This window comes from Brienomyrus brachyistius, chromosome 17 (assembly GCF_023856365.1).
Source record: "Brienomyrus brachyistius isolate T26 chromosome 17, BBRACH_0.4, whole genome shotgun sequence".
NCBI lineage: Eukaryota > Metazoa > Chordata > Actinopteri > Osteoglossiformes > Mormyridae > Brienomyrus > Brienomyrus brachyistius.
The window spans coordinates 15,405,251-15,418,280 of NC_064549.1; the positions used below are offsets into that span (position 1 = coordinate 15,405,251).

Genomic DNA, 13,030 nt, shown 5'->3' on the forward strand with positions numbered 1-13,030 from the left:
ATAAGATAAGATAAGGCAAGACACGGCAAGACAAGACAATAAGATAAGATAAGATAAGATAAGATAAGATAAGATAAGATAACCCTTATTAATTCCACGAATGAAAATTTCAGTGTTACAGCAGCAGTTATAGACAGGATCAGACAATACGCTTAACATGAGTATGAAAGGACAGGAATATGTAAATATAAACTATATATGTATAGAACTATATATATAAATATATGTACTGTTTGAACAACCATACCATAGTCTAAGACAGGGTTATTCAAATCCGCTGGTTTTCCAGCCTTCTTTTACCTCTGAGGCAGGTGTGAAGCCTCTGACCAATCAGAATCAGTAATTATTAAACTAACTACATGGGAGAACTGAAAAGAAGGCCTGGATTTGGAATCGAGGTCCAGATTTGAAGAGCCCTGGTCTCAGACCTGGAACTGCGCTATATATGTGTAAAGCAACGAGTGCCAGAACGTGTAAACAAGGCCTGGTACACAGGTAAAGCAGTACTGGAGAAAGATCTTCCAAGCAAAGCAAGAACCTAATAAAATGGCTATTCAAAGCAGCAGAAAGTCCAACATTAAGATCATCCAGGGGACATGGAGTGGTGTCAAGCTAGTTGAGCTATTCCTGGAATAGATGGGTCTTATGGCATTTTTTTGAACATGGAGAGGGAATATGATGATCGCATGTGCTTTGACGTGTCATTCCTTCATCGGGAATCTACGACAACTCATACGAGGCTTTAGCTTAAGGAGCAGTTTGAAGCCCTAATACTTGAAAATAAAATGATCTTAGGAGGAAAAAATCCAAGACATACACAGGACAGACAAATATTTTTATAATGAGATAAAAAACAGGAGGACAAGATAGGCAGTTTAACGAAGTTCACCATTGTCAGTACTGGTTTTGGTAAATTTATTGTAGGTGGGATTTTCTGGGAGTCCTGCCACTTACTTAATCACTTGGAACAATGTCTTATAGAGCTGAGTAAATATCTCATTGCTGTCCTCAAGCTCAAAGCAGATGTTGTAGGACTTCACCCAGGCAATGTTCTATGAGGTATGAAATGAACAGTCTAGTCAATATTCTGTTCTGAGATGCATCTGCGGCATGAAACCCAATGGTCTTCTCTCCGCTTACCTCAAGCAGGTAAAAGTATTCGTTGAACTGCACACTTTTTGTGTCCTCAAGTCCTGTCAGCTGCTGAGTGATGAACATGAATATATCCTGAAAGGCAGGATAAGACAGTCATCAATATAATGCAAACCGAGTCAGGCAGCTTTTAATAAAATGGCCAAATGTCATCCATCCATCGATCTATCCATTCATTGATCCAACCATTCCTCCATCTATTGATCCATTGAACCTTCCAAACATCCATCCATGGACCATCTAAATCCAAACATCCATCATAAAGCAGGATGTGTCCTTCTAAACCCAGCACAGAAATCACAAAATCAAGCTCACATAGAATACAGTGAATAAATGGCAGGAACATTGAAGAACTCACCTTGAGCTTCTCAGGAGAGGTATGGCGTGCATCGGGTCTGTAGATGCGGAAGATGTCAGCCAGGCCACAGGCTACTAGCAGCCGCACATCCTTGTCTGGATGCTTGAGGAGGAAGTCGGAGGCCAGGTGAAGCGCCAAGTGGAGATAACGCTCCTTCTCCTCCTCCGAGTCCTGGTCCATGTCTGTGAAGATCTTCACCACCATCTGGAGAGGAGAAAGGAGACCAAAATGACCGCTCTGAGGACATCAGTGTAGTCAGAGACTACATATAAGGCCAAGCTACTACCACAAAATCACCAAAAACAACAGTCAAATTAACATCTGTCATTAGCAGCTGTCGTCCCAGAGCCACAGCAGACAGGGGTTCATGGTTGACAGCATCTTGTTTTGTGTTTTTCTCCTCCATCTGGAGTTCTCAGGTGCAACATTCAGTGCAGAACTTCTCAGTGTTCCAAGATTACTGAGGGACAGTGGAAAGCCTGGTTTGTTTTCCCCATGTTAACAACCCCATGAGGAAGATCCTGCTCCAGACAAGCAGCCTGTCTCTTTCCGCTTAACTGACAGGCAGATAAGCCAACACATACGCGAGTGATCGGGACAATTCTGTTGTTTTATTTGATGATTCTAGATATCATTTCACACGCCGACCTGAAACTCACAAGACATTATAATCGGTTAAGGATGGATAATTAAAAAGTCATAGACATATATTTTTTTTTAAGTTGAATTGCATAACTTTTTTTATGCTTTAAGTCAATTTATTCTCCATGTTCTGGAGTTTATTCGTTAACGTTTCATTTTGTTTTATCTACAGAAAACACCTTCTCCTCCTTGGATGTTTTTTCTGCGGTCTCTTTGACGGTTGGTGGGTAGGTGACCTTCTCATTGGTGGCCTGAGCCTTGAGTCACTCTCATAGCTCAATGCTCGCTATAGAGTCAAACAAAGCAAAAGAAATTCACAAATAATAATGTATCCAGGTTACAAGCAAATCCACACTCCAGAGAACCATCAGTTCTGACACCTTTTCAAAAACTTAATTCCATAAGGGTTGACCTGGGAGTTAGGGTTAGCAGATATGTTGATATGTAATAGTGCCATTTCTACTTGTCAGTTTATCTTTAAAGGCTTCTTCTGCCTGATCTGTTCCATGCACACACTGATAAATACAATACAGAGCCAGAAACTGTTCTTAGAAATTCAGAAATCTTATATCAGATTTGAAGAAAATTGGGAATGATGTGTATTTACTTTACGCGTAGTTGCTTAGTGACTTTTGTTCTGCTCAAGTACCCTTTTCTAAGGTACTACAGTGGGATCCACTATCTGGAATTCTAACCAGCAGCATTCAGGCACCAAGAACAGCTGTCACAATTATTCGATTAAACAGGAGTTCTCCATTTAAAAAAAAAAAACCTTTATTCAGCAATATGGCAGACGAGGGTGTAAATAATGTGCGTTATTCTCCATTTGGAGTGGGAATTGAGGTGGATACATTTTTAAAAATCAAGTGAATCAACAAAATGAAGTTTGTCACATCATGAGGCAAATTAATTTATTTTCAGTTTATGTATCAATTTAATGACAGTTTAATAGTCGCATTTATGTCGTATTTAATGACAGTTTAATAGTGTTAATAAAGACAGTCTTTAATAAAAAATAAAACACCATTTCATAACCAAACTAAACCCCAGTTACACACCTTGTGATACTACTGACAGAACAAGCAATTTTCTTTCATTTTATTTCATGATTACAAAAAGCTACTGAAGCTATTGAATCATGGGGAGTACTTAGTTTTTCACACATGGCTCCTCCATTTTGGCTTCATTTTTGTGAATGACATTGTGAAATCTGTTGTGTGTTGTTTTACACGAGGTTAGATTTAAATAATTTTGTACCCTGGTACAGAGTAGGTGATTTTTATGATGTCCTGATATGTGAAAACTGAAAGCGGTTGTACTTTTTCACATGACTGTAGTAAAATGTAAACCTTTTATACAATTTGTTATACTTAAAAAAAATACTGTTTCATATTTAAAAAGGCTTCTCAAAAGTTAAAATTTGGTCACATGACAAGTTACTTTACATATGTAACTAAACTTTGAAACAAAAAAATCATTAATTTGTTTGAAAAATCAAAAGAAAAAATCCTTCACTTGCCCAAGTATGAGTACAGATCCATCAGAATGCTTCTCTTTGACTGCCGCATCGTACACCCCATGAGACACACATACAGTACAGGTGAGAGCAAGCTTGGGGGTCACGGTGCAGGGTCAGCCGGCGTGTAGCCCCCCTGGAGGTGAGGGGTTAAGGGCTTTGCTAAAGGGCCCACAGACATGTGACTATCCTTCCGAGATCAGAACTTGCAACCAGCAACCTTTTGAAAACAGCCACAGAGGCTTTAGCTCACGAAACCAAATTAATCATGAGTGAAATGTGTTATTTAACCATAAATTGAGTGTGAATGTACATGCTAATATTGTAAGCATGTTTTTAATACACTGCAAACATTGTGTCATGGTTTCCCACCCCAAACGGAAAATGACCCATATACATGTAGGACAAAAACGATTAGCATGCCAAGCTCATGTAAAAGTAGCTGTAATAAACTTTAGACTGACTTTTTTAATATACAGCATCCTCCACATTTATTGGCACCCCTGGTAAAGATGTGTACTTAGGCTTATACATTCATTTATTATTGCAACAGCATAATCTCACACTGAAAGAATTAGAAAAATATAACCTTTAACTCAAGTAAATGTATTTATTTTTTTCAAAAATCCATCATTAAGAAATAATTATTTTTAGCTAAATCACCAGTGCCACAATTATCGGCATCCCTAACAATTCCTATAAAAGAAATGTAAGTGAAGCATTTTTGAATGCCATGTTTACTTTTTAAGTTTAAGTTGAGCAGAGTGTCTAGGAACTTTTAATTAGTAATCCATGACTTCCTGTTTCCCTGGGGTATAAATTTGATGTGACACAGGGGCCAATTTCTCTTATCTACTCTTCAAGATGAGAAAGACAAGAGAACATGGCATTCAAGTAAGCAGATGTGTACTGATCTTCATAAGTCAGGAAATGGCTACAAGAAAATAGCTACTCGCCTAAATGTGCCCAAATCTACAGTCAAAGCAATAATTAAAAAATTTCAAACAGCTGGAACTGTGACAAACAAGGCTGGACGAGGACCCAAGTTTATCTTGCCACCAGACACAGTGAGGAGGATGGTAAGGGAGATTAACAATGAGCTTTGGAGAACTTTTTGAGAACTGCAGCAAAGGGTGGCATATTGGGGTCACCAAGTCCAACAACCATTAGACCCTATCTACATGGCAGCAGGTTGTTTGGGTGGCATGCCAGGAAAAAGCCTTTTCTGTCCTACAATCACAAATGTAAATATGTGGGGTTTGCTAAATGCTACTTAAACTGGAACCATGTACTTTGATCAGATGAGACTAAGAGTGAGTTTTTTGGCAACAAGCACTTCAAATGGGTCTGGCCTAAAATAAAGGAATATGTGGAAAAGCACCTCTTGTCCATTATTAAGCATGGTGGGGAATCTGTAATGCTGTGGGCCTGTTTCTATTCCAATGGCCCTGGGAACCTTGTTAGGATAAATGGCATCATTTGCCAGAAAACTGAAAACTCATCATTGCATATGTATGACATGCGATGTTCATAGTAACATCGCTCATCTCAACAGCCCAGTTTGTAGGGTGGCACGGTGGTTGGCACTGTCATGGGACACTGCCACTTTGTGTGTGTGGAGTTTGCATGTTCGGCCCATGGGTGCGTGTTTCCTCCCACAGTCCGAAAATATCAAAAAGCTGGTTTAAATGGACAGCATGTTGAGCTTTGGCCAGAAATCAGACCTTTATGAAGTTGTATACAACAAACACATTTGTGAAAAAGCAAGTGCTTGTTACCACAAGTTCTGTATTGCTTACAGGATCTGACGCATGCAACATATTAAAATGGGTAAACAGCCAGTGTATATGAAAAAGGGAATATTAGCTCAGTCAACCAGATAATTAAAGTCAAGAGTTTAAATAAAGAAAAATGCAGTTTTTATAACCCACTTTAGTAATATGATGAAACATACTGTTTATATATACATTAAAAAGCATGAATCACCCAGAGAGATAACCCCCAGCTGCTGTTGATGAATGCCACTGAGACACAAAACAAAACACACACACACACAAAATTAAAACAGATGACTATAAAGCCGGCATTCTGCAGATGATAAGGGTAAATTATGCTTCGCAGACCCTGAAGGGGAGCAGAGAGCCAAAGTGACTGCAAATAAGGGTTTAGGAATGGGGAGGGGGGTGATATAAGAGCAGATAAAGCATTCAACAAGCCTTTCTGTGGGGCACTCTTACTCTTGCAAAGCAGAGGCACAAGTGCATCGCTGCATTACAATGAAGAGCAGAACATATCACTGTCCTGTTCCTGCCTGGTTGTCTGTGCAGGGAGCCATCTACAGCACTGTCTGTCCTTGAATGTCTTTTACAACACACCTGAAAATTTGGCGCTTACTCAGATAACTCCTTCACCCCGATTACCATTCTTATAAGACCTTCAATGTCATTTTCTAGGTTGCTTAATAAATAATCTCCTCTGCTTATAGCTAACTAGAAGGGCTACAAATTGAAGAAGTGCATCAAGGAAATCAGCATGCTTAAGGCGTAGGGTCCAGGGTTTTACAGTCAGCTTGATTAGACAAATCAATTCATCCAAAGTGAGATACACTTCAGAAAGCAGGGACAGCCAGCCCCAGGAGCAAATGGGGTTAAGGCCCTCTTTATTTCCATGGCCCCAATGGTGACATCACTTTGCAGAAAAAGGGATTTGAACCAGCAACCTTCCAGTCATGGGCACAGCGTCCCATTGGGGTTAAGGGTCTTCTTCAAGGACCTAATGATGACATCACTCGGCTGACTGAAGATCTCCTTTTTCTCAGTGTATATAAACTAGAATATTCGCAGTGCAATAGAGCTTTCCAGGGAGCATGCTAACAAAAATGAGTTCTGAAGGCATTGTTAGCTGCAAGTTAAAATGTACAACACATGGGGAAAATAAGAAAATAACACTGAGCAAAAACAGTGGGCAAACTACCAGATCTCACCCCCAAGAGAAAACTGCCCTAACAGACTTCAAACACCTGCATGTAACCAGAGTCCCTTCCCTTTATTTCTGAAATGGAGTCTGCAGTCATGCACACACAGATAGATGACCCCGCTGCCATGCAATGGACAAATACCTCAGAAGGTGAATCCTGATTTGCCCATTACTTCCAGGGGATCTTGGGATCCAGTGGCAGACCTACACGGGGGGGACTCACTGGCAGCTACCACCCCTTCCTTTGAGTTGGCACCCTATCTGCCACCCCAGACCTCCTTCTCCCCCAAAACAAAATCTAAGATGACATTATCATTACTACTGTTTTTGGAGCCAAATTCAACATTTAATTCATACTTCCATATATAACACTGTTTGTTATGTACACATAGTGTATTTCTGAAGGTTGATTTATTTAACTGTAAAGTGTATTTAGTGCCATGAACCTTTAATGCAACTATTAGTGTGTAGAAAAAAACAGTGTAAAAACATAGTTTAACTACAGTGTCACTGGAGAAATGTTTACAGAGATTTTTTTTGAAAGCTAGCAAGTGAAATCATTGAACTTCGATGAGTTTGTTATATTGCTTAAAACAGCTTAATCTAACTGTTGCGATCAGATTGACTCTAAGCAGATATCAAAAATGGCTTCATGACCTTATCATTAACTACTGATAAAGTAGGTCTGTTACAGCTTTTGAAGGTAGACATTAACTTAGTTACCTTACACGCTTACATATACTTTGTACAAAAGGACAATACATTAATTTAAATTGAATCCCCAAGTATTTTAAGCTGAGTCCCGAGTATTTTAGCCCCAAAGCCAATCTTCCTTAAAAAAACAATAAAGTCAAGCCCCAGGTAAACTTAACTTAGCCCCTGGTCTTTTCAACAGCTAGAAACCCCCCTGACGCCAGCCCACTGTTACAGGAAAGTGGAGCACCAGGAACAAAGCCACACACCATGTGAAGAACATGTAGAATTTAAACATACAGCAGAAGCAGGATTCAAAGAAAACTCTGGAGGTGTTCGGCCCCCAGAGCCAACATGTGTGGTGGCCTTCATCTCCGTGACTGATGCCTGTATTGTGGTCGGGGCCTTCATCTCCGTGACTGACGCCTGTGTGGTGGTTGGGGCCTTCATCTCCGTGACTGACGCCTGTGTTGTGGTCGGGGCCTTCATCTCCGTGACTGACGCCTATGTAGCAACAGGCCCTTCATCTCTGTGACTGACGCCTATGTACCAATGGGGCCGTCATCTCTGTGACGGACGCCTGTGTTGTGGTCGGGGCCTTCATCTCCGTGACTGACGCCTGTATGGTGAAGGAGCCTTCATCTCCGTGACTGATGCCTGTGTTGTGGTCGGGGCCTTCATCTCCGTGACTGACGCCTATGTAGCAACAGGCCCTTCATCTCTGTGACTGACGCCTATGTACCAATGGGGCCGTCATCTCTGTGACTGACGCCTGTGTTGTGGTCGGGGCCTTCATCTCCGTGACTGACGCCTGTGTTGTGGTCGGGGCCTTCATCTCCGTGACTGACGCCTGTATGGTGAAGGAGCCTTCATCTCCGTGACTGATGCCTGTGTTGTGGTCGGGGCCTTCATCTCCGTGACTGACGCCTATGTAGCAACAGGCCCTTCATCTCTGTGACTGACGCCTATGTACCAATGGGGCCGTCATCTCTGTGACTGACGCCTGTGTTGTGGTCGGGGCCTTCATCTCCGTGACTGACGCCTGTGTTGTGGTCGGGGCCTTCATCTCCGTGACTGACGCCTGTATGGTGAAGGAGCCTTCATCTCCGTGACTGATGCCTGTGTTGTGGTCGGGGCCTTCATCTACGTGACTGACGCCTATGTAGCAACAGGCCCTTCATCTCTGTGACTGACGCCTATGTACCAATGGGGCCGTCATCTCCGTGACTGACGCCTGTGTTGTGGTCGGGGCCTTCATCTCCGTGACTGACGCCTGTGTTGTGGTCGGGGCCTTCATCTCCGTGACTGACGCCTGTGTTGTGGTCGGGGCCTTCATCTCCGTGACTGACGCCTGTGTTGTGGTCGGGGCCTTCATCTCCGTGACTGACGCCTGTGTTGTGGTCGGGGCCTTCATCTCCGTGACTGACGCCTGTGTTGTGGTCGGGGCCTCCATCTCCGTGACTGACGCCTGGGTTGTGGTCGGGGCCTTCATCTCTGTGACTGACGCCTGGGTTGTGGTCAGGGCCTTCATCTCCGTGACTGACGCCTGTGTTGTGGTTGGGGCCTTCATCTCCGTGACTGACGCCTATGTAGCAACGGGCCCTTCATCTCTGTGACTGATGCCTATGTACCAATGGGGCCGTCATCTCTGTGACTGATGCCTCTGTTGTGGTCGGGGCCTTCATCTCTGTGACTGACGCCTGGGTTGTGGTCAGGGCCTTCATCTCCGTGACTGACGCCTGTGTTGTGGTTGGGGCCTTCATCTCCGTGACTGACACCTGTGTTGTGGTCGGGGCCTTCATCTCCGTGACTGACGCCTGGGTTGTGGTCAGGGCCTTCATCTCCGTGACTGACGCCTGTGTTGTGGTCGGGGCCTTCCTCTCCGTGACTGACGCCTGGGTTGTGGTCGGGGCCTTCATCTCTGTGACTGACGCCTGGGTTGTGGTCAGGGCCTTCATCTCCGTGACTGACGCCTGGGTTGTGGTCAGGGCCTTCATCTCCGTGACTGACGCCTGGGTTGTGGTCGGGGCCTTCATCTCTGTGACTGACGCCTGTGTTGTGGTTGGGGCCTTCATCTCTGTGACTGACGCCTATGTACCAATGGGGCCGTCATCTCTGTGACTGACGCCTGTGTTGTGGTCGGGGCCTTCATCTCCGTGACTGATGCCTGTGTTGTGGTCGGGGCCTTCATCTCCGTGACTGACGCCTGTGTGGTGGTTGGGGCCTTCATCTCCGTGACTGACGCCTGTATGGTGAAGGAGCCTTCATCTCCGTGACTGACGCCTGTGTTGTGGTCGGGGCCTTCCTCTCCGTGACTGACGCCTGTGTTGTGGTCGGGGCCTTCATCTCCGTGACTGATGCCTGTGTTGTGGTCGGGGCCTTCATCTCCGTGACTGACGCCTGTGTGGTGGTTGGGGCCTTCATCTCCGTGACTGACGCCTGTATGGTGAAGGAGCCTTCATCTCCGTGACTGACGCCTGTGTTGTGGTCGGGGCCTTCATCTCTGTGACTGACGCCTGGGTTGTGGTCAGGGCCTTCATCTCCGTGACTGACGCCTGTGTTGTGGTTGGGGCCTTCATCTCCGTGACTGACACCTGTATGGTGAAGGAGCCTTCATCTCCGTGACTGATGCCTGTGTTGTGGTCGGGGCCTTCATCTCCGTGACTGACGCCTATGTAGCAACGGGCCCTTCATCTCTGTGACTGACGCCTGGGTTGTGGTCGGGGCCTTCATCTCTGTGACTGACGCCTGGGTTGTGGTCGGGGCCTTCATCTCTGTGACTGACGCCTGTGTTGTGGTCGGGGCCTTCATCTCCGTGACTGACGCCTGGGTTGTGGTCGGGGCCTTCATCTCCGTGACTGACGCCTGTGTTGTGGTCGGGGCCTTCATCTCCGTGACTGACGCCTGGGTTGTGGTCGGGGCCTTCATCTCTGTGACTGACGCCTGGGTTGTGGTCAGGGCCTTCATCTCCGTGACTGACGCCTGTGTTGTGGTCGGGGCCTTCATCTCCGTGACTGACGCCTGGGTTGTGGTCGGGGCCTTCATCTCTGTGACTGACGCCTGGGTTGTGGTCAGGGCCTTCATCTCCGTGACTGACGCCTGGGTTGTGGTCGGGGCCTTCATCTCTGTGACTGACGCCTGGGTTGTGGTCAGGGCCTTCATCTCCGTGACTGACGCCTGTGTTGTGGTTGGGGCCTTCATCTCTGTGACTGACGCCTATGTACCAATGGGGCCGTCATCTCTGTGACTGACGCCTGTGTTGTGGTCGGGGCCTTCATCTCCGTGACTGATGCCTGTGTTGTGGTCGGGGCCTTCATCTCCGTGACTGACGCCTGTGTGGTGGTTGGGGCCTTCATCTCCGTGACTGACGCCTGTATGGTGAAGGAGCCTTCATCTCCGTGACTGATGCCTGTGTTGTGGTCGGGGCCTTCATCTCCGTGACTGACGCCTATGTAGCAACGGGCCCTTCATCTCTGTGACTGACGCCTATGTACCAATGGGGCCGTCATCTCTGTGACTGACACCTGTGTTGTGGTCGGGGCCTTCATCTCTGTGACTGACGCCTGGGTTGTGGTCGGGGCCTTCATCTCCGTGACTGACGCCTATGTAGCAACGGGCCCTTCATCTCTGTGACTGACGCCTATGTACCAATGGGGCCGTCATCTCTGTGACTGACGCCTGTGTTGTGGTTGGGGCCTTCATCTCCGTGACTGATGCCTGTGTTGTGGTCGGGGCCTTCATCTCTGTGACTGACGCCTGGGTTGTGGTCAGGGCCTTCATCTCCGTGACTGACGCCTGTGTTGTGGTCGGGGCCTTCATCTCCGTGACTGACACCTGTGTTGTGGTCGGGGCCTTCATCTCCGTGACTGACGCCTGTATTGTGGTCGGGGCCTTCATCTCCGTGACTGACGCCTGTATTGTGGTCGGGGCCTTCATCTCCGTGATTGACGCCTGTATTGTGGGCGGGGCCTTCATCTCCGTGACTGATGCCTGTGTTGTGGTTGGGGAGCCAGGTATCATACCAACTGATTGTAAAACGGGACTTCTTTTCCCTATCTGAAAAGGGAAGGGTGATCACCTGGATTGCGGCAACTACAGGGGGATAATACTGCTCTCAGGTAAGGTCCTTGCTGGGGTCATCCTTAACAGGATCCATGATCACTTGCTTGCCTGTCAGCGACCGGAGCAGTCTGGTTTTATGCCTAAGAAGTCTACCATTGACTGTATCCTTGCACTGAGGATTCTCATCGAGCTCAAGCACGAATATCGGCAGAGGGTCTCAGCAGGCTTTGTTGATTTTCATAAAGCATTTGATTCGGTTGATCGAGTTGCCCTGGGTGACATCCTGAGACTTCGCAGGGTCCCCCTGAAGTTGCTGGACATCATAGCCAGCTTGTAAACTGGTACCGTGAGGGTGAACGCTGCGCAGAGTGGAGGGAGAACCACTGCGTTCTTCCCAGTTGCTGCTGGGGTTCACCAGGGGTGTGTTCTTGCTCCTACTCTGTTCCATGCTTGTATGGACTCGGTGTTGGGCAGGGTCGTGGTGTCCAGTGGCTGTGGGGCGTCTGCTGGTGAAGAAAAATGTATTGATCTTGACTTTGCCGATGATGCTGTGATCTTAGTGGAGTCAATGGAGGCTCTGATCGGGGCTCTCGAGAGACTGAGCAAAGAGTATGAGTATCTGGGATTGTGGGTGTCCTGGATAAAGACCATTAACGGCCTTTAATGACTTCCTAGGCACAGCCATCAGTAGATTGTCTGTCTGCGGGGAGAATGTCTACCTTGTCGAGAGATTTACCAACATTGGCAGCAACATTCATGTCTCTGGTGACTCTTCCTATGAAGTCAGTAAACAGACTGGGAGAGCATGGGGTTCATGAGGCTGCCTGAAAGGGGTGTGTCCCGATATCTTTGCAAGAGGACGAAGGTACAAGTTCTTAGAGTCCTGGTGCTCCCTGTCTTGCTGTATGGCTGTGAGACATGGATGCTATCCAGTGACCTCTTCAGAGAATCCTTGGGTACCGCTGGTTTGACTTTGTGTCGAATGAGCGGTTGCTAGAGGAATGAGGCATGAATGAGTCCCGAATGAGGCACATTACCTGCATTGTGAGGGAGCATCAGTTATGGCACTATGACCATTTGGCGCGTTTCCCTGAGAGTAATCCGGCGTTTTTGCTGGGGACCCAAATGGTTGGACCAGGTCAAGGGGACGCCCACGTAACACCTGGCTGCAGCAGATGGATGGCCATTTCCAGAGGGTGGGACTGGACTGTGTATCTCCCTGGGGGGGTTGCCGGCCAGGATCCCAAGGAGTTTCGCTGTGTGGTGGGTGCGGCAACGCACTACATCAGTGCATGCTTCCCAACCTGACCTGATACATATGGTTAAGAAAAATCACTATATATTTGTGCAAGTTCTACTTTTCAATTCATATGAGTAACAGGACTGAAAGTAACAGAACTGAGTTTTTGCATAGAAATAAAACCATTGTCACGTGTCATCTAAGCCAAGATAATGTTGAGCACATTCAAGTAATTTATCAAAAATGTATTTTTTCCCATAAACAAAGTCTAAGAAATAATCTGGATAACAGGACAGTGTTACATTCCACCACCTTAGATATACAATACCTTACAATAACTGGGGAGAGAACTAAAATGGTGCATTATTTATTAATAAAGAAAATGTATTTA

At 46.1% G+C, this 13,030-nt stretch overlaps 1 protein-coding gene across 1 annotated transcript in view; it reads right to left on the bottom strand.

Annotated features, from left to right (window-relative positions):
* Window positions 1-12,618, bottom strand: part of pds5b (PDS5 cohesin associated factor B) — a 36,161-nt gene extending 23,543 nt beyond the window's left edge. The window contains exons 1-4 of the mRNA XM_048980690.1: window positions 12,437-12,618; window positions 1,511-1,714; window positions 1,141-1,227; window positions 955-1,052 (exon numbers count right to left, since the gene is read on the bottom strand). Coding sequence (XP_048836647.1) covers window positions 955-1,052; window positions 1,141-1,227; window positions 1,511-1,714; window positions 12,437-12,442 — 395 coding nt within the window. The 5' untranslated portion in view covers window positions 12,443-12,618. The remainder of the gene's footprint in view (window positions 1-954; window positions 1,053-1,140; window positions 1,228-1,510; window positions 1,715-12,436) is intronic.
* Window positions 12,619-13,030: the final 412 nt, after the last annotated feature.